Raw genomic sequence first — 23,124 nt, forward strand, 5'->3', positions numbered from 1 at the left:
GCTGTGATGTAGAGACTGAGGTGTTTAACAGGCTGTGATGTAGAGACGGAGGTGTTTAGCAGGCTGTGATGTAGAGACAGGTGTGTTTAGCAGGCTGTGATGTAGAGACAGGTGTGTTTAGCAGGCTGTGATGTAGAGACAGGTGTGTTTAGCAGGCTGTGATGTAGAGACAGGTGTTTTTAGCAGGCTGTGATGTAGAGACTGAGGTGTTTATCAGGCTGTGATGTAGAGACGGGTGTTTAGCAGGCTGTGATGTAGAGACAGGTGTTTAGCAGGCTGTGATGTAGAGACTGAGGTGTTTAGCAGGCTGTGATGTAGAGACTGAGGTGTTTAGCAGGCTGTGATGTAGAGACGGAGGTGTTTAGCAGGCTGTGATGTAGAGACTGAGGTGTTTAGCAGGCTGTGATGTAGAGACAGGTGTTTAGCAGGCTGTGACGTAGAGACGGAGGTGTTTAACAGGCTATGATGTAGAGACTGAGGTGTTTAGCAGGCTGTGATGTAGAGACTGAGGTGTTTAACAGGCTGTGATGTAGAGACTGAGGTGTTTAGCAGGCTGTGACGTAGAGACTGAGGTGTTTAGCAGGCTGTGATGTAGAGACTGAGGTGTTTAGCAGGCTGTGACGTAGAGACTGAGGTGTTTAGCAGGCTGTGATGTAGAGACTGAGGTGTTTAGCAGGCTGTGACGTAGAGACTGAGGTGTTTAGCAGGCTGTGACGTAGAGACTGAGGTGTTTAGCAGGCTGTGACGTAGAGACTGAGGTGTTTAGCAGGCTGTGATGTAGAGACTGAGGTGTTTAGCAGGCTGTGACGTAGAGACTGAGGTGTTTAGCAGGCTGTGACGTAGAGACTGAGGTGTTTAGCAGGCTGTGATGTAGAGACTGAGGTGTTTATCAGGCTGTGATGTAGAGACTGAGGTGTTTAGCAGGCTGTGATGTAGAGACTGAGGTGTTTAACAGGCTGTGATGTAGAGACTGAGGTGTTTATCAGGCTGTGATGTAGAGACTGAGGTGTTTAGCAGGCTGTGATGTAGAGACTGGTGTTTAGCAGGCTGTGATGTAGAGACTGAGGTGTTTAGCAGGCTGTGATGTAGAGACTGGTGTTTAGCAGGCTGTGATGTAGAGACGGAGGTGTTTAGCAGGCTGTGATGTAGAGACGGAGGTGTTTAGCAGGCTGTGATGTAGAGACTGAGGTGTTTAGCAGGCTGTGATGTAGAGACGGAGGTGTTTAGCAGGCTGTGATGTAGAGACTGGTGTTTAGCAGGCTGTGATGTAGAGACAGGTGTTTAGCAGGCTGTGACGTAGAGACTGAGGTGTTTAGCAGGCTGTGATGTAGAGACAGGTGTTTAGCAGGCTGTGACGTAGAGACTGAGGTGTTTAGCAGGCTGTGATGTAGAGACGGGTGTTTAGCAGGCTGTGATGTAGAGACTGAGGTGTTTAGCAGGCTGTGACGTAGAGACGGAGGTGTTTAGCAGGCTGTGATGTAGAGACTGAGGTGTTTAGCAGGCTGTGATGTAGAGACTGAGGTGTTTAGCAGGCTGTGATGTAGAGACTGAGGTGTTTAGCAGGCTGTGATGTAGAGACAGGTGTTTAACAGGCTGTGACGTAGAGACTGAGGTGTTTAGCAGGCTGTGATGTAGAGACGGAGGTGTTTATCAGGCTGTGACGTAGAGACGGAGGTGTTTAGCAGGCTGTGATGTAGAGACTGAGGTGTTTAACAGGCTGTGATGTAGAGACGGAGGTGTTTAGCAGGCTGTGATGTAGAGACTGAGGTGTTTAGCAGGCTGTGATGTAGAGACTGGTGTTTAGCAGGCTGTGATGTAGAGACTGAGGTGTTTAGCAGGCTGTGACGTAGAGACTGAGGTGTTTAGCAGGCTGTGATGTAGAGACGGGTGTTTAGCAGGCTGTGATGTAGAGACGGAGGTGTTTAGCAGGCTGTGATGTAGAGACTGAGGTGTTTAGCAGGCTGTGATGTAGAGACAGGTGTTTAACAGGCTGTGACGTAGAGACTGAGGTGTTTAGCAGGCTGTGACGTAGAGACTGAGGTGTTTAGCAGGCTGTGATGTAGAGACTGAGGTGTTTAGCAGGCTGTGATGTAGAGACTGAGGTGTTTAGCAGGCTGTGATGTAGAGACTGAGGTGTTTATCAGGCTGTGATGTAGAGACTGAGGTGTTTAGCAGGCTGTGACGTAGAGACGGAGGTGTTTAGCAGGCTGTGATGTAGAGACTGAGGTGTTTAGCAGGCTGTGATGTAGAGACTGAGGTGTTTAGCAGGCTGTGATGTAGAGACTGAGGTGTTTAGCAGGCTGTGATGTAGAGACTGAGGTGTTTAGCAGGCTGTGATGTAGAGACTGAGGTGTTTAGCAGGCTGTGACGTAGAGACGGAGGTGTTTAGCAGGCTGTGATGTAGAGACTGAGGTGTTTAGCAGGCTGTGATGTAGAGACTGAGGTGTTTAGCAGGCTGTGATGTAGAGACTGAGGTGTTTAGCAGGCTGTGATGTAGAGACTGAGGTGTTTAGCAGGCTGTGATGTAGAGACGGAGGTGTTTAGCAGGCTGTGATGTAGAGACTGAGGTGTTTAGCAGGCTGTGATGTAGAGACTGAGGTGTTTAGCAGGCTGTGACGTAGAGACTGAGGTGTTTAGCAGGCTGTGATGTAGAGACGGAGGTGTTTAGCAGGCTGTGATGTAGAGACTGAGGTGTTTAGCAGGCTGTGATGTAGAGACTGAGGTGTTTAGCAGGATGTGACGTAGATGTGGACGTGTTTCAATGTGATCGAGTGAACCGCTAGACCCGCCTGACCCAAAGAACTGTGCCCGGAGTGAATTAAATGTAACACCGGGTGTGAAAAAAAGGTTTTGAAGGGTAGACGATACTGCCACTTACCAGGATGCGGCCGGGATTGCACTATAGCGATCTCTGAGTGATTCCCTATGGTAACCCCGAGGTCCGTGTGAGAGAAATGAATAAAAATATTGAATAAAAGAAATAACGATGAAAACCCGACTATACTCTGGTATGGCGCTGAACGGTTGGCGAGTTAACCAGTCGCCGGCGCTGATTGAGTTAAGGTCTGTATCTCTGAATACGTATTGTGTTATCAGCATGTGTCGTAAGACATGGATTGAAAAGTATCCGCCCGATTTGTACAGGTGATGGCTTATTTTGAAGGTATGAACCTGTACTTTCATATCATAAAAAAATAAATAAAAGTAAGCTCCCTCAAAAGGACCTGAAGTCTGTGCTGAGTCACATATACGATGGGTCCGCAAACATCGTGAAAATGGTCAAAATAGCTGGCGCCAGGGAGTAAAGATGGAAAAACAGCGTGGCAGTCAAAGAGTTAAGGACCGGCAGCCAGTCACTAGAATGGGTTCCATAGGTTCAATTAATGATTTAGTATAAGCAGTGTTATGCTAGTTACTGAAAAATAGTAACTAGTTGTTGCTTGGCTGGAGTGGCTTCGGATGATTCCGGGTCTTTAACTCATTCAGCGCCATACCAGAGTAAAGTTGGGTTATCTCGCCAGCGGTTGAGCGCCATACCCAAGTATAGTCGGTTTTGGCAGTTTTTTTCTTTTATTCGATTTTTTTATTCATTAGTCTCACGGACCTCTGTTACCATTGGAACTCATCTCAGACCCCGAGAGTGCAATACCGGCTGAATCCTGCTAGGTGACAGTATCGCCCACCTTTTGAAACCATCTATTAAGAATTTAGACCAAGTAAATCGCTTCATCCGAGCACTTTGAAACGCGCTCAGCACACGTGAGGCATATCTTGTGCCACTTTCTATTCTTTTTCACATGTTGGACGAGGGATAGTTACTGTCAAATGAGCCATAGTATAGTCTCCATAGCTATAATATAGAATATAGATATAGCCCTGCAAATCACTATATATATATTTTTTTTTTTTGGTCTTTTTCTCCCTCCATTTTCCTCCGATTTTCTCCCATCCCAATGTTAGTCGTATGCCAATTCCCAGTCCCTTCCTGGTCGCTGCGCTTTACCCCCCACAGTCAGATCATTTGGGAGAGTGGAGGCTACCACGTGCTTCCTCCGACACACGTCCAGCCAATCACCGCTTCTTTTCACCTGGCAGCGCGGATTCTCATTGAGAGGGCGTAGCGTGTGGGAGGACCACACTATCCCCCTCACGTCCAATCCGCGCTTAGCAGGCGCCCCGACCAAACTGTAGGAGTCGCTGTTTACAATGACCCGGACCCACCCCGCCAGCTTCTCCCACCCTCTGATACAGCCAATTGTATCAGTGCAGACGGCCAGCCAAGCTGGTGACAACCCCGGAGCTGTGAGCTGGATTCGAACAGGCGAACCAAGCTCACAGCTCCGGGGCTGGTGACGAACGCAATCTCCGCTCGACCACCTAACCGCCCTGCAAATCACTATCTTTTAAAGCGTGGCCCATTGAGTACAAGGATGGATAAAACGGCTGGCCGTGAATGAGTTAACGGCTACTAGCTTCGTTGAAGCACGTTGTTTCAATCTCCAGGTGCTTCAACAGATTGCAATTGCTGTTTTGGGCAGTAGATAGGATATTTGAGCCCCCAAGACACAATTTACATTTAACTAAAAGGTTATTTTCTTTGCTCGACAAAAGAGAAATGGTGAGAATATCTCCAAGAGTAAAAACTCGACTTAGTGGGCGCTGCCATGACTGTCTAGACCAGTGGTCACCAACCTTTTTAAGCCCAAGATCACTTTTTCTTTTTTTGGTGAAGGCAAGATCTACCTATTGAAGCGTTGAGAGAAAAAGACAGCCAAGATTGTACTTTAAACTAAATGACTTTTATTTGCCTCTATTCTAATTACATGCAATGCTTTGGTCCAACATTAAAACATCAAAGTAGAACTATTATGTACTTTCTCAGTCAGTGCTAAGTGCAGTCATCTTATGCAGCATCACTTTTCACATCAAAACAAAAGTAGAACTGTAATGTGGACTTTCTCATATTATTAACATTGACAAACATATTTACAATTTTGCATTTTATGAAGTAGAACTGTAATGTTTACTTTCTCAGTCAGTGCTAAGTGCAGCATCATTTTCACATCAAAACAAAAGTAGAACTGTATGTGTACTTTCTCAGTCAGTGATAAGTGCAGCATCACTTTTCACATCAAAACAAAGGTAGAACTGTAATGTGGACTCAGGGTAAGATCTAAATTTTTTTTTCTTTTTTTAAATTTCATGGAAAGATCTACAGGGACAGTCTCAAAGATCGACGGGTTGGTGACCACTGGTCTAGACTATAGTGAACTACTGCCCACAACGTGTCTCCGCATGTGAGTGACACAGGAGTCAGGACTGCGCTGCAGCTTAAAAACATAGAAATAACGCAGTAATGAACTAACAAACCATTTAGTAACAGTAATTGAGTTACTGAATTTAAAAAGTAATGCGTTAGAGTACTAGTTACTGCCAAAAGTAACTGCGTTACTGTAACGTGTTACTTTGTAACGTGTTAGTCCCAAAACTGAGTATAAGGAGGTAGTTTACCAATAAGGACAAATACTGTAATACTCCGTCAGAGGGCCAACCAACCTTCTCATAAAGGACACAGTGATGTACAGTGTTGTATCTATCATTAGTGATGGACCTGAAGGCAGAGGATTTAAGCGTTGATGCCGCAGCATGCCTATACAATGGGGGAAATAAGTATTGAACACGTCAACATTTTGTTCAGTAAATGTATTTCCAATGAGGCTATGAGTGTATTCAAGTGAAATTTGCACCAGCCTTTGGTATTAACTCAAGAAATCCAGACAAGAAATCTAAACATTAAAGTCCATATGTAAATAAAGTTATGTGTAATAAAGTGGAATGAAACAGGAAAAAAGTATTGGACACACTAAGAAAAAGCAGTCCACCACAGCACGGAAAGGCAAGGAACTAGCTGAAAACCAAAACTAATTAGGAGGCAACTCTACCTCCTATCTGTGCTAATAATGTCAACTGGGTTAGAATATATTGATGGGCTATCAAATGTTTTTTTTTGTTACCAAGGTGCCACACAAGAAATATCAAATGATGGGTAAAAGCAAAGAGCTCTCAAGACCTTCATGTAACTGAGGGGTACAATTCCCTGACTGTATTGAGAGTATGGTATCATTAAACCACTACTTAGTTATGTACTTTAATTACTGGCCATACAGTACACGGTATATATGGTGAACACCCACACAATAATACGGCTTAACAAAGAGTCATATTTAGAAGTATTTATTAGCAGAGCAGCAATAGTAGGTTACAATATTGAGAATTATGAATTGCGCTTATATGGCGAAGAACACTTAAGTAGGTCAAGAGCGTAAGTCCATGAGCATATTAAGATGGGTATAATTAATACCACCTGTAGCATAAGAATTATATAAGGCACACTCGTAGTCAGCTGGAGATACTAAGGGGGTTCCCTCCGGTTGTAAGCCAGCAGGGGAGAGGAATTGTCGGGAGCAAAGTCTGGATCAACGAGGAATAAAGAGACTCCAGATACAGGAGACGGTGCAATAATCCTTTGGTCCGTAGACAAAGCAACAGCTATACTCCGGTATGCATGGCAGCATGGATGAAAGCTAGCCAGCCTCTGTGGGTCCTAGAGGCGGGCTCGACGGTGCTCCTCACAGGGTAGATCCCACACAGCAGTGGGGTAGACGGTTCTCTGCTCCAGCAGCCACAGTACCAAAGCAATATAATCCAGCCGGAAAAGGCTCTGCATTCGTCGGTGTAGGTTCTCCGGGGTACATATCCACACGGTTCTCGTCTAGGACTCCTCGGATGGCGGCACGAGGTTAGGCCGCCCAGCCTGGATAAGTGCACTAGCTCGGTACGACGAACCGGTGGTAATGCTGGTCACTGTAGAACGGTAGCCGCACGATACACTATACATAATAGACTATTACTTTACAATAGAATAAGTCGAACTCGACGATATAGCGTTAGACTCTGACACTTTAGCTATCAATTTGCACGTGGTTCTCAAGGCTCTATTTAGGGGCAAAAAGGGCCCACTTCACAGCACGTTGTATCGTGGTGAAGGCTTCAACTTGTTGGGTCAACTAACTGCTGTATCCACCTGCAACGTATTTATACGTAAGGTGAATAATCTAGTGCCAACCTCATTTCTGTCTCGTATTACTGCGCAAACCTGGGCATGTTGAGACATGTCTTAGCGGTGGCTTTGAACTCGACATTGGGGGTATGGCCGTTGGCGCCTAGGGGTCGCTGTCCAATAGGAGAACGAATATTATGGTCTGGCCTGTACCTAGGTAAAGGGATATTCCGTGTATATGTACAAAGAATATACAAGGGATATCAGACGATATACAAATGGTATACAATATATCTCAAGTAATAAATATATATATTCGGTTTAATCTGACCCTTTGTAACAGCCGCCTCCTAATTAGTACGCACCTAATTAGATAAGCAGAGACAGATTAACCGTCTTGTCCACTACTCAATGTCCGTTGTGAGGAGTAGGGCTATTCACAAAGTCAGTGGGTCATGGTCGTCATCAAGGGAATCGGGTAGCCTTGCCGACGGAAAGGTCAGAGCGACAGAAGTGTCCGTCCCTGGACGAGCACTTCTGTCGCTCTGACCTTTCCGTCGGCACCAGTGATCACTTTGCTTACGCGGCCGGCCGGCCACATAGCTCGGGGTAGTGACTGGTCTATAATCATGACGACTGTGCCCTCCGTCAAATTGTCTTTCTTTTACCCATTTCTGGCGGGTCTGTAGAGACGGTAGATAGTGGAGGAGGAAACTGTTCCAAAACTTGTCAGCCAATACTTGACTGTACCTCCACATTCTTCGGCCGTTCGCTTCCTCAGGTCTGTACACTGTCTGTGGGAGCGCGGGGTCCAGCCGCCCCATCAAGAGAGTGTTGGGGGTGACTGGGTCGACATCTGCTACATCACTTGAGACGTAACCGAGGGGCTTTGAGTTCAATACTGTCGTGAGGACTTCTTCCGCCACGGTCTGGGCCCCAAGCACGGCGTACAGGGCTGTCTTTATTGAACGTACTTCTCGTTCCCAGGTTCCCCCGAAGTGAGGGGCGTTCGGGGGGTTAAACTGGAAATCAATCTGAGAGGGAGCGAGGTGGGTCTTAAGTTCTGGGCCCATAGCTTGGAAGCTCTCTCTCAGCTCTCTTTCTCCGCCTTTGAAGTTTGTCCCGTGATCAGACAATAATATAGACTGTTTTCCTTTCCGCGCTGTGAATCTCCGGAAGGCCATAAGGAATGAGTCCGTACTCATGGTTGGAAGGAGTTCTATGTGTATCGCTCGGGTGGTCATGCATTTGAATACAATACCCCACCTCTTCTCCGTCCCTCTTCCTTTCTTCACATACAGCGGGCCGAAGCAGTCCATACCGGTGGAGTGAAAGGGCTTGTCGCCGAGTCGGAGGCGACAGGGGGGTAGGTCAGCCATCCTGGGTATACTGGGCTGTGCTCGCCACTTGCGGCAGTCTAGACAGGTCCGCTGGAAGCGTCGTACTGCTTCTCTTCCTTGCAGTATCCAATAGCGATGTCTGATCTCAGCGAAGACTCTCTCTGACCCAGCGTGGTGCACGTCCTCGTCGTATTTCTTTATGATGAGCTCTGTGACCTTGTGTCGGCTGTTGAGAACTATCGGGAACTTGACGTCATCCGTTAAGTCCGGGGCCCTTCTCAGACGACCACCCACTCTGATGAGATCATGGGCGTCGCGCTCAGGGGCCAAGTGGAGCAGTCTGCTGTCTGACGGGACTGGCTTTGATCCCTGCAGACAGTCTAGCTCGTCGGGGAACGAGTCTCTTTGGGCTCGCTGTAGCAGAAGGAGTTCTGCTTTTTCGTAATTAGCTGCATTAATGTCAGTAGTGGAGGGAACCTCAGGGTGGTGCCACAGGAATGTCTTTAACTGCGCACTCTCAAGGGTAGGGCAGTCGTCTATGTTGGGATCTGTGGGGACTGGTGTGTGCGTCAACCCACAGAACATAGATTTCTTCATCTCTGCCTCTTCTTGACTAGCCTCCCGTGGGGTGGGGTTAGGCCACTCTTCTTCCGGGAGCTTGAGGAACTCGGGACCGTCACTATAGAGATTGTGACGTCATCCAGGGACATTCCCCATGTGATGACGTCTGCTGGGTTATGTTTTGTGTCCACGTACCTCCAGCATGCTGATTCTGTTAAATCTTGGATCTCTGTGATTCTGACTCCCATGAAGACCTTGTATCTACACGAATCGGACTGGATCCATGTGAGTACGGTCATGGAGTCTGACCACAGGATTGTTCTTTGCACCGGAATGGTGAGTTCACGTTGGATTAACGTGGCGAGTTGCGCTCCTACTAGGGCTGCGCAGAGCTCTAGACGCGGGATCGATTGTTGCTTGCGGGGGGCTATTCTTGAACGAGCCAGGATGAAGGCGGTATGTATTTCTCCTCCCTCCTCTCGGGCCCGCAAGTAGGCCACCGAACCGTAGGCTACTTCGGAGGCGTCGCTGAAGACGTGCAGGTCCATCTGACACGTCTCTAGCCGCACTGTGGGTGGGAAGTAGCTGCGGCGTATGTTGACACCTGGGAGCGAGCTGAGTTCTGTTTCCCACTCTCCATGTGGAGGCAAGGTGGTCGGGTATGGTGTCGTCCCAGCCCTGGTCCTTGTCCCACAGCTCTCGTACAATCATCTTTGCCCTGGTGGTGTAAGGTAGAATACATCCCAACGGGTCATTGTCTGGCGAGTGTTCTGTATACACTCCGTCTGGTGGTCGGTAGTGAAATCGACCTTCCCTGCTCCTTGGTCAGGGGTGTGTGTCTATAATGGAGCGAGTCTGTTTTGAAGCGCCAGACTAGTCCTAATGTCATTTCTTGGGCTTCACCTGGGATGGTCGCCATCCAGGTCTCGCTGCTTGCTGCCTTGTCCTCTGGGGAGAGGCTGCGCAGTACTTGAGGGTCGCTGCTGGCCCACTGCCGGAGATCAAAGCCGCCTTTGATCAGGGAGGCGCGGAGCTTGAGTAGGAGGGCCTCGGCCTCTTCTGGCGTCGAGACGCTTTGCAGACAGTTGTCCACGTAGAAACTCTTCTCTACACTTTGTCGGACCTCCTCGTCAGCTGCTGGGTCCTCTGCGACATGTTTTTGCAGTGCGAACGTAGCACAGCATGGGCTGCATGTGGTTCCGAAAGGGAGGACTTCCCATTGATAGATGGATGGTTGCTCATCCCCGATCCTCTCTCTCCATAAGAACCGCAGCAGGGGCTTGTCCTCTTCCACTAGTCGCACCTGCAGGAACATCCCTTTGATGTCGCCGCTGATGGCCACCTTGTTCTGGCGGAAACGTAGCAACACGCCTAGTAGAGAGGGGCGAGTGTTGGGCCGGGCAAGAGCTCTTTATTCAGATTTTGTAATCCGATCTGGTAGCTGCAGTTAAACACAATACGATCCTTGCCGTTGTGGTGGACCTTGTGGTGGGGCACATACCATGATTCGGACGTCTGATCGGCCTCTTGAATGTCAATTTTCTTTATGTGTCCCGCTGTGATTAGCTTGTCAATCTCAGTGCGGTACACAGTGGCTTGAGCGGGGTCTCTGGCTAGGCGCCGCTCGGTGTTCAGTATATATCGCTCCGTCGCTTCTTTTGAGGCGTGGAAGGTGGGCATACCCTCTCGCCTCAAGAGTGGAGTTGCGTATCTCATCACTCCATTGACTTTGACTCTCTTTGTCCCCTGCTCGAGGAGGGCTATGGCATAAATGTCTTCCTTGGAACGAATGTGTTTCTTTTCGTTCTTAAAGGGCATTGTCTCTAGTGTCCATAGCCTCTCGACGTGCTGTAAGAGGGTGGTGTCTTCTTCTGTCACTCTGGAGTGGAGGCAGCGAGTGGCTGCTGGTCGGTTGGGAGACCTGGAGAGGGGGCCTTGTAGTGTCCATCCTAGGCGGGTCTCGACTGCTGCTGGACAGCCTCTGGGCCCAATGTGGACCCGGTCCGTCGGGACGATGAGGTGTGCGTGGTCGGACCCTATGAGCAGGGTCGGGGTGGCGCCGTCGATGGGCGGTATAGGTAGTTGACGCAGGTGCATGTATTTTTCCATCAGCTTGGAGATGGGGTAGGTGTACTGCGACAGGCCTATGTCTTGGCTGGTGAAAGCGTTAGTGATCCTATACCGCCTCTCTGGCTGCCCGCTTGCTGCGATAGTGAAGGAGACGTTCTCACCCTTTATTGTCTTCAGGTCTCTTCTTATAGTACGAATCGTCATCGTTTCTTCGCTCCGCCGCAGACCCAGCTGGGCTGCAGCGGATGCGAGGAGGAGAGTATTTTCTGACCCGTCGTCAAGGACGGCGTAAGTGTCCATGACCTTGTCCTCGTAGCTTAATGTCACTCGGACCACCTTCAAGAGCACTCGGGAGCTCCCGCTGCTGGCGGGGTCAATATACATGACGCTTACTCTGGTGCTGCTTGGGGGTGCGGGTTTCTTCCTGTTGCTGTCATGCAAGACGTCCAAGTGGGCTCCGTCACACCGGCTGCACCTCTTCTTCAAGCGGCACTCGGCTGCCATATGGCTGCGTGCACAGCGGTAGCAGCGGCGGTTGGACTTTATCCATTGACTCACCTCGTCGGCGGTCATCTTCTTGAAAGTGTCACATTGTGACAGCCAATGTTCTTTCTCGCAGTACTGGCATACAATCTTCCACTTCTCTTTCGTCGAGGGGGTGCTGTGGTTCTTGTTCCGCGGTACTGATTCGGCTTGGTGCATGACGGTCACCAGCCTGCGGTTATCGTTGGATCTCCGAGGTCCATCTCTGGGGCTTGGTCCACTCCGCACGAACGTATCCAGTCGTAGGCTGCTGACTTCTCTCGCGAGGAAGTCGGCCAGGTCTAGGAGGGATGGCTCGGGACCATTGGGATCACGGTGGTCTCTTTGCCGCCTGAAACGCTCTTGTCGGGCGGGAGGAAGCTTCTCTAATATCCTTTCTACATTAGAGTTAGCGTACAGTTCGTGTCTACCCTTTTCCTTTTGTGCCCCCAGCATCCCTACCAGGGATTGTACCTTGATAGAGAGGTCATCCAATGAGCGATTGTCTGTGGCTGGGGGGAGACTATCAATATTCCTTATCTCTTGTATCACGTAGTCCCATATGCGTCCATAACGTTGGTCGAGGGCTACTAGAGCCGCGGTGTATGGGGTACTTGAGTTGGAATATGCCATAATATGCTATATTATGCGCTCTGGGCACCTTCAGGTGCTTGAGGATAGCATATTTGTACGTCTCATCAGGGACGTCGGACATCATAGTCTCTAAGCACATCCGTAGTTCCGTGTATTGTGCTCTGTCCTCGTGTGTAAAATCCGGGAACGTCCGTGTGCCAAGGTACGATGCCATGGATGGCTGGCACATCGGTGAGCGTTGGGGGAGAGGCCTCCTGGGCGAGTCTCCCCGTACGTGTCGTCGTGGGCTGGTACTTGGTGGGTACCAAAGCCCGGGTACCCAGGTGCTGTTCCTCGGGGCTGGCGGTGCGTCAAACTCACCCTTGAGTTGAGTCGGGGGTCTGTAACGCAGGGCCTCGGGGGTAAAGTCTGGGCTGTACTGGACCTCCTGGTCCTGTGGAGTACGATGCTGCTGGTGGGCTTGACTTTTCTCCTCTTCCTCTTCCTCTGCTAGGTCTTCTAGATCTTGCAGTCGTCTATTCAGTCTCTCGGCGGCATAGGCCGGTTCTTCCCGGTTGCTAGGTCTCGCATGGACCGGTCGGGGAGGGGGTTCGGAGACGTGGATAGGCTCTTTCTGTTGGCCGGGCTCCGGGTCGCTTGGTCGGGTAGGGGAAGGTGCCCTAGACCCTTGTCTTGACGATGCCCTGGAGCTCTGTGCGGAGAGGGGGTGTCGCCCTGGCAATCAATTGCTCCATTATCTGCGCTTGTAGTCGGTCGCGCTCTGCTTCGCGCTTGATGTGAGCGAATATTAAAAGAGACCGCGCCGATGCCCAGCGCGCCGCCGCCGATGCACAGCGCGACGACGCCAATGCACAGCAAGACGCAGCCCAAGCCCAGCGCGAAGCAGAGCGCGACCTCTTTTAATATTCTCTTCCGTCTGGAGGCGTCTGGTCTCCAGGCGTATGCGGTCGTCTTCACTCCTTTGCTGTGCCTGGAAGCGCTCTCGCTGGGTCGCAGAGTGTTCGCGTTCACTAAGGGCTTGCGCTTGGAGTTGCGCGTGAAGGCGCTCTCTTTGGTCTGCAGATTGTTCGTGCTCACTCAGTTGTTGAGCCTGCAGGCGTTCTCTTTCCATGGTAGAGTGTTCGCGCTCACTTAGCTGTTGCGCCCGGAGGCGCTCTTGTTCTATGGAAGAATGTTCGCGCTCGCTAAGCGTCTGTGCTTGGAGTCGATCGCGTTCAGTGGAGGCTGCCAGGGTGGCGATGAATGCCTGCGCCAGCATCTTGTCCGCCTCGCTGGGGGAAGACACTGATGGAGGTGATCGGCTTCTGACGGTGCTCGTTGGAGATCCGTTCTCCTGGCGCGCTCCGAGGAGGTCTATCTCCTGGGCGCGCTTCTCTTCTGGTAGTGGGTCGGGTTCCGTCCCTGGAGCGCTTTTTTTATCCTGGAGCTCTCCGGGGACCGTCCCGTTGACGTTGTCGGGGGGTATAGTCATGTCATGTCCCTCCTGGTCTCCCCTGTGACCTTGGTCAGTTACGTTAGAACCCACTAGGGTCTCTACTGGCAAGGTCGCCTGGTCGTTAGGGTTTGACATGCTTTTACTATCCGCTTTTCCCGCATTTAACGTCTGTATAAAGCTAGGTATTAGACTGGCAGCGTAGTCCTCTAGGTAAGGAGGTGGCTGACGTCTGCGCTGCGGGCGTTCTAGCTTAGGAGAGCCGTTTGTGGAGTGTTCACCGCTGGCCATGGTTAATATCAATATTATATTTAGATATTACACTGATATTCATCCGGCTCGAAGGACCAATTGTAACTGAGGGGTACAATTCCCTGACTGTATTGAGAGTATGGTATCATTAAACCACTACTTAGTTATGTACTTTAATTACTGGCCATACAGTACACGGTATATATGGTGAACACCCACACAATAATACGGCTTAACAAAGAAAGTCATATTTAGAAGTATTTATTAGCAGAGCAGCAATAGTAGGTTACAATATTGAGAATTATGAATTGCGCTTATATGGCGAAGAACACTTAAGTAGGTCAAGAGCGTAAGTCCATGAGCATATTAAGATGGGTATAATTAATACCACCTGTAGCATAAGAATTATATAAGGCACACTCGTAGTCAGCTGGAGATACTAAGGGGGTTCCCTCCGGTTGTAAGCCAGCAGGGGAGAGGAATTGTCGGGAGCAAAGTCTGGATCAACGAGGAATAAAGAGACTCCAGATACAGGAGACGGTGCAATAATCCTTTGGTCCGTAGACAAAGCAACAGCTATACTCCGGTATGCATGGCAGCATGGATGAAAGCTAGCCAGCCTCTGTGGGTCCTAGAGGCGGGCTCGACGGTGCTCCTCACAGGGTAGATCCCACACAGCAGTGGGGTAGACCGTTCTCTGCTCCAGCAGCCACAGTACCAAAGCAATATAATCCAGCCGGAAAAGGCTCTGCATTCGTCGGTGTAGGTTCTCCGGGGTACATATCCACACGGTTCTCGTCTAGGACTCCTCGGATGGCGGCACGAGGTTAGGCCGCCCAGCCTGGATAAGTGCACTAGCTCGGTACAACGAACCGGTGGTACTGCTGGTCACTGTAGAACGGTAGCCGCACGATACACTATACATAATAGACTATTACTTTACAATAGAATAAGTCGAACTCGACGATATAGCGTTAGACTCTGACACTTTAGCTATCAATTCGCACGCGGTTCTCAAGGCTCTATTTAGGGGCAAAAAGGGCCCACTTCACAGCACGTTGTATCGTGGTGAAGGCTTCAACTTGTTGGGTCAACTAACTGCTGTATCCACCTGCAACGTATTTATACGTAAGGTGAATAATCTAGTGCCAACCTCATTTCTGTCTCGTATTACTGCGCAAACCTGGGCATGTTGAGACATGTCTTAGCGGTGGCTTTGAACTCGACATTGGGGGTATGGCCGTTGGCGCCTAGGGGTCGCTGTCCAATAGGAGAACGAATATTATGGTCTGGCCTGTACCTAGGTAAAGGGATATTCCGTGTATATGTACAAAGAATATACAAGGGATATCAGACGATATACAAATAGTATACAATATATCTCAAGTAATAAATATATATATTCGGTTTAATCTGACCCTTTGTAACACTTCACAAACAGATTATTGCAAATCATGACAATAGAATTGGCTAAAGACTTATTTCACAACTTTAGAATCTTCCAGTAAGCACCATTGGGGGCAACATCACTCCATCATCAACCGGCCATGCACCGGTGCTCCTCACAACATTTCTGATCAGGGAGTCAGAAGGATACTTAGAAGAGTAGCCAGCCTGCTGGTCTCTGACAAGAACAAGTTACAGGTTGAAAAAGCCCTCAGCTCGGAACTAGGCAAAATCTGCATATGGCTCGCCGACAACAAACTATCATTACACATGGGCAAAACAGAGTCCATTCTCTTCGGTTCAAATAACAAACTCAGCAAGACTGACGACTTCTCGGTTACAGTGGGTGACAATATTGTCACAAGGAAAGATGAAATTACCTACCTGGGTTCCATCCTAGAGGCTAATCTTTCCTGTGACAAAATGGCATCCAATGTAATAAAAAAAGTCAACCAACGAACGCGATTCTTGTACCGGATCTCCTCTCTGGTAAACAAGAATACCCTGAAGACTCTAGCAGGAGCACTCATTCAAGGGTACTACGACTATGCTTGCACCTCATGGTACCAAAGCACCTCAAAGGCACTAAAAAACAAATTACAAACATCTCAAAACAAGCTAGTCAGACTACTACTTGACCTGACTCCTAGAACCCACCTCACCCCTGCCCACTTTGACAACCTAGGATGGCTTAGAGTAGACGACAGAGTACAGCAACTTGCAATGGGCCTGGTCTACAAGATACACTACGCGACCAAGGTACCCATGTACATGTCAAAATACTTCCCAAAGGTCAGTGAATACCACGATCACAACACCAGAGGGAGCTCCACAAATCATGTAAAACCCAGATTCGGCTCAAACAAGGGACTAAACACGTTTCGCAATTATGCCACATCAATGTGGAACGCCCTGCCTAAAGCTGTAAAGGAATGTGAATCACTACCCACCTTCAAAAACACTCTCAAAAAACACCTACGTGAGACTGCAATTCGAAACTGGCCCCTACAAATGTCCTAACCTAGTTGTACAGTAAATGACCAAGTAAGGCTTTGTCAACATTCCAATGTACAGTGTAAAATGTGTGTGTGTCCCCTACCCAACCCCCCCCCCCCCCCCCCCCCCCCCACCTCCAATGTACAGCCCTCACCCAACCAACCCCACCCCACCAACCTCCTCCAATGTACAGTTTCTACGCCAAATGTATATACACTCCTTTTCTGGACACTTTTGTATCACAAACAGTACTGTATTTGCAAATCTGATATGTCATAAATGTATAGATGTAGCAGTACTGTCTATCTGTATGTCATGTATGTCATATATGTTATGATGAATTGAAAATGGGGGACCCTGGTGGAAACAAGACGAAAGTCTTTCTCTGGTCTGCATCCCCTTAACAATTGTATGTATTGAGATGTACTGTACTGTACCCATTCTGCAATCTGTTAATAAACTTTTCAATCAATCAATCAAAGAGTCAAGGACCACTAGGAAAGACCTCCAGAAAGACTTGGAGGCAGCAGGTACAACTGTGACAGAAAGGACAATAGGCAATGCACTCCACCGCCATGGCCTCTGTGCACACTCAGCCCACAAGACTCCACTACTGAAGAAAAGACATGTTGAAGCTTGTTTAAAGTTTGCCAAACAACATTTGGACAAGCCAGTGAACTACTGGGAGCATGTACTCTGGTCAGATGAGACTAAAATGTTACTTTCTGGCTGTCACACAACACACTATGTTTGGAGGAGAAATGGCACTGCACATTACCCGAATAACACTATACCAACAGTGAAGTTTGGAGGTGGAAGTATCATGGTGTGGGGCTGCTTCTCCTCTCCTGGTACTGGCAGACTTCATATCATTGAAGGAACAATGAATGGAGCCATGTACAGAGAAATTCTTGAGAGGAAACTGCTGCCATCCACCAGGATGCTGAGGATGACACGTGGGTGGACCTTCCAGCAGGACAACGATTCAAAGCAAACGGCAAAGGAAACTCGCAGTTGCTTTCAGAGAAAGAAAGTCAACTTGTTGGAATGGCCCAGTGACCCAGTCAATCACCTGACTTAAACCCAATTGAACATTTGTGGAAGCATCTGAAGATCCAGATTCACAAGAGGCCCCCCCCCCCCCCCCCGCAATCTTCAAGATTTTAAAGACAATCTGTGTAGAGGAATGGGCCAAAATCACACCTGAATACTGATTAGTTACATCATACAGAAAGCATCCTTGGAACAGTCATTACAAACAAAGGCTTCTCCACTACGTATTAAATTAATTTCAGTTAGTGTGTTCAATACTTTTTTCTTATGTCATTCCACTTTATTACACATAACTTTATTTATGTATGGACTTTAATGTTTAGTTTTGTCTGGATTCCCTGAGTCAATACCAAAGTCTGGTGAAAATTTCACTTGAATGGCCACATTGGAAATATATTTACGGGACAAAATGCTGATGTGTTCAATACTTATTTCCCCCATTGTAAATTACATCAGCATAGTCGAAGACTGATTTACATGTATTTTTTAATTAATAAAAACATGACGACTCTACCTACTAATCAAAGGAAAGCTGGTTCTGTTTCTATATAGGAAGCGACTAGAAAGCAAGGTTGTCCACATGGAATTAAAATGAGGACAGGACCAAGAATTGAACCCTGTGGCACACCTTTAGTTATTGATAAAAAATCTGATTGCGCATAACCCGATTTATCATACATTTACATTTAGTCATTTAGCTGACGCTTTTATCCAAAGTGACTTACAAGTTCTGTACGACAAGTCATCAGGAAGGGCAGTCATCAGGAAGGGCACAACTCTATCAGCTGAGTAACAATGTTCATCAAAGTGTTGAGTGCTACAGTGTAGGTTAGTTTATTAGGACAAGTGCATGACAGTAAGGTTAGTTAGATATATTTTTATTTCAGATGATGGTTGAAGAAGTGCGTCTTTAGTCGACGGCGAAAGATTGTACAGGTGTCGGCTGTTCTAACTGGAGTGGGTTGTTCATTCCACCATTGTGGGGCAAGGACAGAATAGGCGACTTCTCCTTGATGAACCAATCGCATGCATTTCTATCCAAACCAATAGTAGCTCATCTTTTTAAGAGTAAATGGTGATCGACTGTAGCTTTTTGCTCATAGCTTTTGACAGATCAATAAAGATGGCAGCACGGTGTTTCTTGTCTAAAGCTGATATGTCATTAGTAACTAAAGAGATGGATGAACATGTGCTATGGTTGGCTCTGAACCCAGATTGGTGTGGGCTTAGTACTGAGTGAGAGAAAGGACTTAAGTTGATTATTCACTAGACTTGAGACTTTCGCTAAGCAGCATAACTTGGGAGATAGGACGGTAATTATTTAAATCATCTCTAACACCACCTTTATGCAACGGGATCACATGGACAGATTTCACCAAAAAATCTTCCTGTTGAGATGGAAAGATTAAAAATATGCGCCAATTGCTTTGTAATTAAAGTATCAGACAGTTTTTAGAAAGAGTCCCACATGATCCTCACCAGTAGAGGTCCTGGGATCTCTGGGTTAGAGTGTCTAATACTGCATCATGTGAAAATGGATGAAAGGAGAATTGAGGGGTGTGATCCCCGGGGACTATCGGCGTCTATCGACATTAGCATCAACCAGAAGTCTGATATATTCTCTATCAAACAGGTTCCTAGTAACTGCAAAGTGCTTAAAATGCAAGACAAGTTGAATTCTGCATAGAAAACACAATCGTCGGCGGCTGGGTAGCGCAGCGGACTAAGCGCTTGCCTACCACCGCAGAGACACTGGGATCGAATCCAGCTGTCAGCGGTACCTCCGGCTTGGTCAGTCGTCCCTACTAACACAATTGGCAGTGTTAGCGGGTGGGAAGCCGGTGGGGTATGTATCCTGGTCGTAAACAGTGACTCCTACAGGTCGGTCGGGGCGCCTGCTCAGCAAGGAAGGGAACTGGGGGAGATAGTGTGATCCTCCCACGCGTTACGCTCCCCCAGTGAGTCCTCGCTGTCGGGTGAAAAGAAGCGTTTGGTTGACTCCACATGTATCGGAGGAAGACACGTGGTAGTCTTCACCCTCCCCAGACCGACAGTAGGGGGCAAGAGCGCAACAACCAGGGGAATTGGCATAACTACTAACATTGGAATGGGAGAAAAATACGGAAAAGGGGGGGGAGAAAAAATTATTTAAAAAAACACAATCGTCAACGCAAGTGATTTGAGCGGGTAGTGAATTAGAGGTCTTGTTTTTCTTTAATTGAACTGCCTTCCAAAACTGAGCCGGGTTTGTATAGGAACTTCTACTTCTACTAAATCAAAATACTATCTGATTTTGCCTTCTCATAGCTGTGGTACATCCGTTTCTGAGTTGTTTGAAAGTGCATGGTGTTGCGACCAGGCCTTATTCCTGTCATTAACTCATTCAGCGCCGGAGCTTATCCGCGAGATGGTGCTAGTATGCCACCGCTTTAATCAATGCGAGACTGCGAGATTTCTGAGTGCTTAAAATATCTCTTAAATTATGGCTATGGGTCTAATACACCCGTCGATTATCAGTGAGTTTCTTGCAGTCAACATGTACAAAAGATTGTTTTTTTATCGGTACATTTCCGTTTTATACCGTTTTGAATAAGAGTATAGTTTTGGTGATTTCTAGTAATTCCAGAGAAAGACGCGATAATAGCCCTTTAGTGGAATACACTAAACACATTGTAATCTTTCGCCTGATTATCGAATCTTCCTGAAATCAATGCTAGATCATCATTATTGTCCTTCCTCGTGCATACATGAAATGGCCCTCGTAGCGTGGCGCCCCCCCCCCCCCCCCCCCCCCCACCTCCTGCACCCAACGGAAAACAGCCACACACACAGACAGTGTCGATCTAGTGGAGATCTACTAGGACGCATACCGTATAAATCTGAACAAAAAATTTGTTAAAACGGGGATTATCGGTTTCCCTTATTTACAGAAACGACGATTGTACAGTACATAATAAAAACAATATTCACAGAAATTTAAACACCAGATTTAAAGATTTAAATTTAAACGCATGCATGGGCCTGGTCTCTTTTGAAAGAACATTCTGAAGTTTCTGATACAATAAAGAGATTCACTTTTAGTGCTAATGAGAAAAAAAAAGGTCTGCAGGTTTCCATTTTCTTATTGACTCTAATGCATTCGGCGCATTTTTTACTTCCCATTGTTGCTCGTGACTTTTCTCCTAGATCCCTGATTCGCTCATCCCCACGTGGGACAATGTTGGAAAGCCACACATTGGTTACAACCCTGTCCAATAATTTTCGAGATCGCCAAATGATTGAGAGTTGGGAGTCGGGAGTGGTATTAAAAAAAAAAAAAAGTCTGCTAAAGACGCACGCCTCGCATATTGGCATGTAACTCGAGAACCACTGAACGTATTTTGTCGACTGAAACGGCAATCGACAGGCAACAAATATGGATTTAATTCGATATATATATTGTATTAAAGAATATGCACACCCGAGCCGCTAGAGGTCGCCAAAGTGGGGCCATGCGCCGTGGGCAAATCGTATTCGGGCCATTGTGTGTTATTAAAGACCTACGTTTTCTAAGGAAGTGAAACTGTTGTTTCATCTTGGTAAACTTTGATGCTGCTCATAAATCTATTCTCTGGCCATTGATTTAAAAGAAATGGAAACAAATGGAGGCTTTGTTCTTTTAATAACTAAATCAAAATGATCTGTTTTTCTCACCATCCCTCCCGTGTTCCACCAGGAGAGAGGCATCTGGAGGCTAGGGCCATGGTGCTGGCAGACCGAGGGGTTAACCCTAACCCTAACCCTCCTTCCCGTGTTCCACCAGGAGAGAGAGGCGTCTGGAGGCGGGGGCCATGGTGCTGGCAGACCGAGGGGTTAACCCTAACCCTAACCCTCCTTCCCGTGTTCCACCAGGAGAGCGGCGTCTCGAGGCGGGGGCCATGGTGCTGGCAGACCGAGGGGTTAACCCTAACCCTAACCCTCCTTCCCGTGTTCCACCAGGAGAGAGGCGTCTCGAGGCGGGGGCCATGGTGCTGGCAGACCGAGGGGTTAACCCTAACCCTAACCCTCCTTCCCGTGTTCCACCAGGAGAGAGGCGTCTGGAGGCGGGGGCCATGGTGCTGGCAGACCGAGGGGTTAACCCTAACCCTAACCCTCCTTCCCGTGTTCCACCAGGAGAGCGGCGTCTCGAGGCGGGGGCCATGGTGCTGGCAGACCGAGGGGTCGTGTGCATCGACGAGTTTGACAAGATGTCTGACATGGACCGCACTGCCATCCACGAGGTGATGGAGCAGGGCCGCGTCACCATCTGTAAGGCCGGCATCCAGGCTCGACTCAACGCTCGCTGCAGCGTGCTGGCCGCCGCCAACCCAGTATATGGCAGGGTGAGACAAAGCTGGTGGTCAAAGATCAGAAATGGTTTGGATTTCTTTTAGATTTAAGTGGTATGAAATACTTGACAGTAGTGGAATTTGCTGCCTGTCTTCTCACGTCACAACTCTGACCACAGGACTCTTTAAGAGATGGAGTATACAATGGATATTACGCCACCAAGGTGGAAGGAAGTGTAGGAAGTATATATGTAACCGATGGTATCGTGAAGCACAGTCACTAAGGGCTGGGGTGAGTAGCGGTGCTGTGGGTTAAACTCACTCTCATCCTCAAAAGACACATAGACACGTTACAAAGCAGTGAGTTCACTTCTTGGTATAGTGGTCTGTGCTGTTGCACGCGGCGTGGGAGACCCGGGTTCGAATCTCCTCCACCTCTCCTCTCCTCTCCTCCACCTCTCCTCCACCTCTCCTCTCATCCACCTCACCTCTCCTCCACCTCTCCTCCACCTCTCATCCACCTCTCCTCTCCTCTCCTCCACCTCTCCTCCACCTCTCCTCTCATCCACCTCACCTCTCCTCCACCTCTCCTCCACCTCTCATCCACCTCTCCTCTCCTCTCCTCCACCTCTCCTCCACCTCTCCTCCTCCTCTCCTCCACCTCTCCTCCACCTCTCCTCCACCTCTCCTCTCCTCTCCTCCACCTCTCCTCCACCTCTCCTCCACCTCTCCTCCACCTCTTATCCACCTCTCCTCCACCTCTCCTCCACCTCTCCTCCACCTCCCCTCTCCTCTCATCCTACTCTCCTCCACCTCTCCTCCTCCTCTCTCCTCTCCTCCACCTCTCCTCCACCTCTCCCCTCCTCCACCTCTCATCCACCTCTCTTCCTCCTCTCTCCTCTCCTCCACCTCTCCTCCACCTCTCCCTCTCCTCTCCTCCACCTCTCCTCCTCTCCTTCACCTCTCCTCTCCTTCACCTCTCCTCTCCTTCTCCTCTCCTCCACCTCTCCTCCTCCTCTCCTCCACCTCTCCTCTCCTCCACCTCTTCTCCACCTCTCCTCCACCTCTCCTCCACCTCTCCTCCACCACCTCTCCTCTCCTCCACCTCTCCTCCACCTCTCCTCCACCTCTCCTCTCCTCTCCTCCACCTCTCCTCCACCTCTCCTCTCCTCCACCTCTCCTCTCCTCCACCACCTCTCCTCTCCTCCACCTCTCCTCTCCTCCTCCTCTCCTCTCCTCCACCCTCCTCTCCTCTCCTCCTCTCCTCCACCTCTCCTCTCCTCCACCTCTCCTCTCCTCTCCTCCACCTCTCCTCTACTCAACCCCACCTCTCCCTCCACCTCTCCTACACCTCTCCTCCACCTCTCCTCCACCTCTCCTCTCCTACACCTCTACTCGACCTCTCCTCCACCTCTCCTCCACCTCTCCTCTCCTCCACCTCTCCTCCACCTCTCCTCTCCTCCACCTCTCCTCTCCTCCACCTCTCCTCCA

At 48.7% G+C, this 23,124-nt stretch overlaps 1 protein-coding gene across 1 annotated transcript in view; it reads left to right on the plus strand.

Moving 5' to 3' along the window:
- The window catches only part of mcm3l (MCM3 minichromosome maintenance deficient 3, like), a gene marked incomplete at both ends in the record, with an annotated part of 93,546 nt that overhangs the window by 25,875 nt on the left and 44,547 nt on the right, over nt 1-23,124 (plus strand). The window contains one exon of the mRNA XM_084318469.1: nt 21,479-21,687. Coding sequence (XP_084174595.1) covers nt 21,479-21,687 — 209 coding nt within the window. The remainder of the gene's footprint in view (nt 1-21,478; nt 21,688-23,124) is intronic.

The sequence above is a fragment of the Notolepis coatsorum genome (genome assembly GCF_963971535.1).
Source record: "Notolepis coatsorum genome assembly, chromosome: 7".
Taxonomy (NCBI): Eukaryota; Metazoa; Chordata; class Actinopteri; order Aulopiformes; family Paralepididae; genus Notolepis; species Notolepis coatsorum.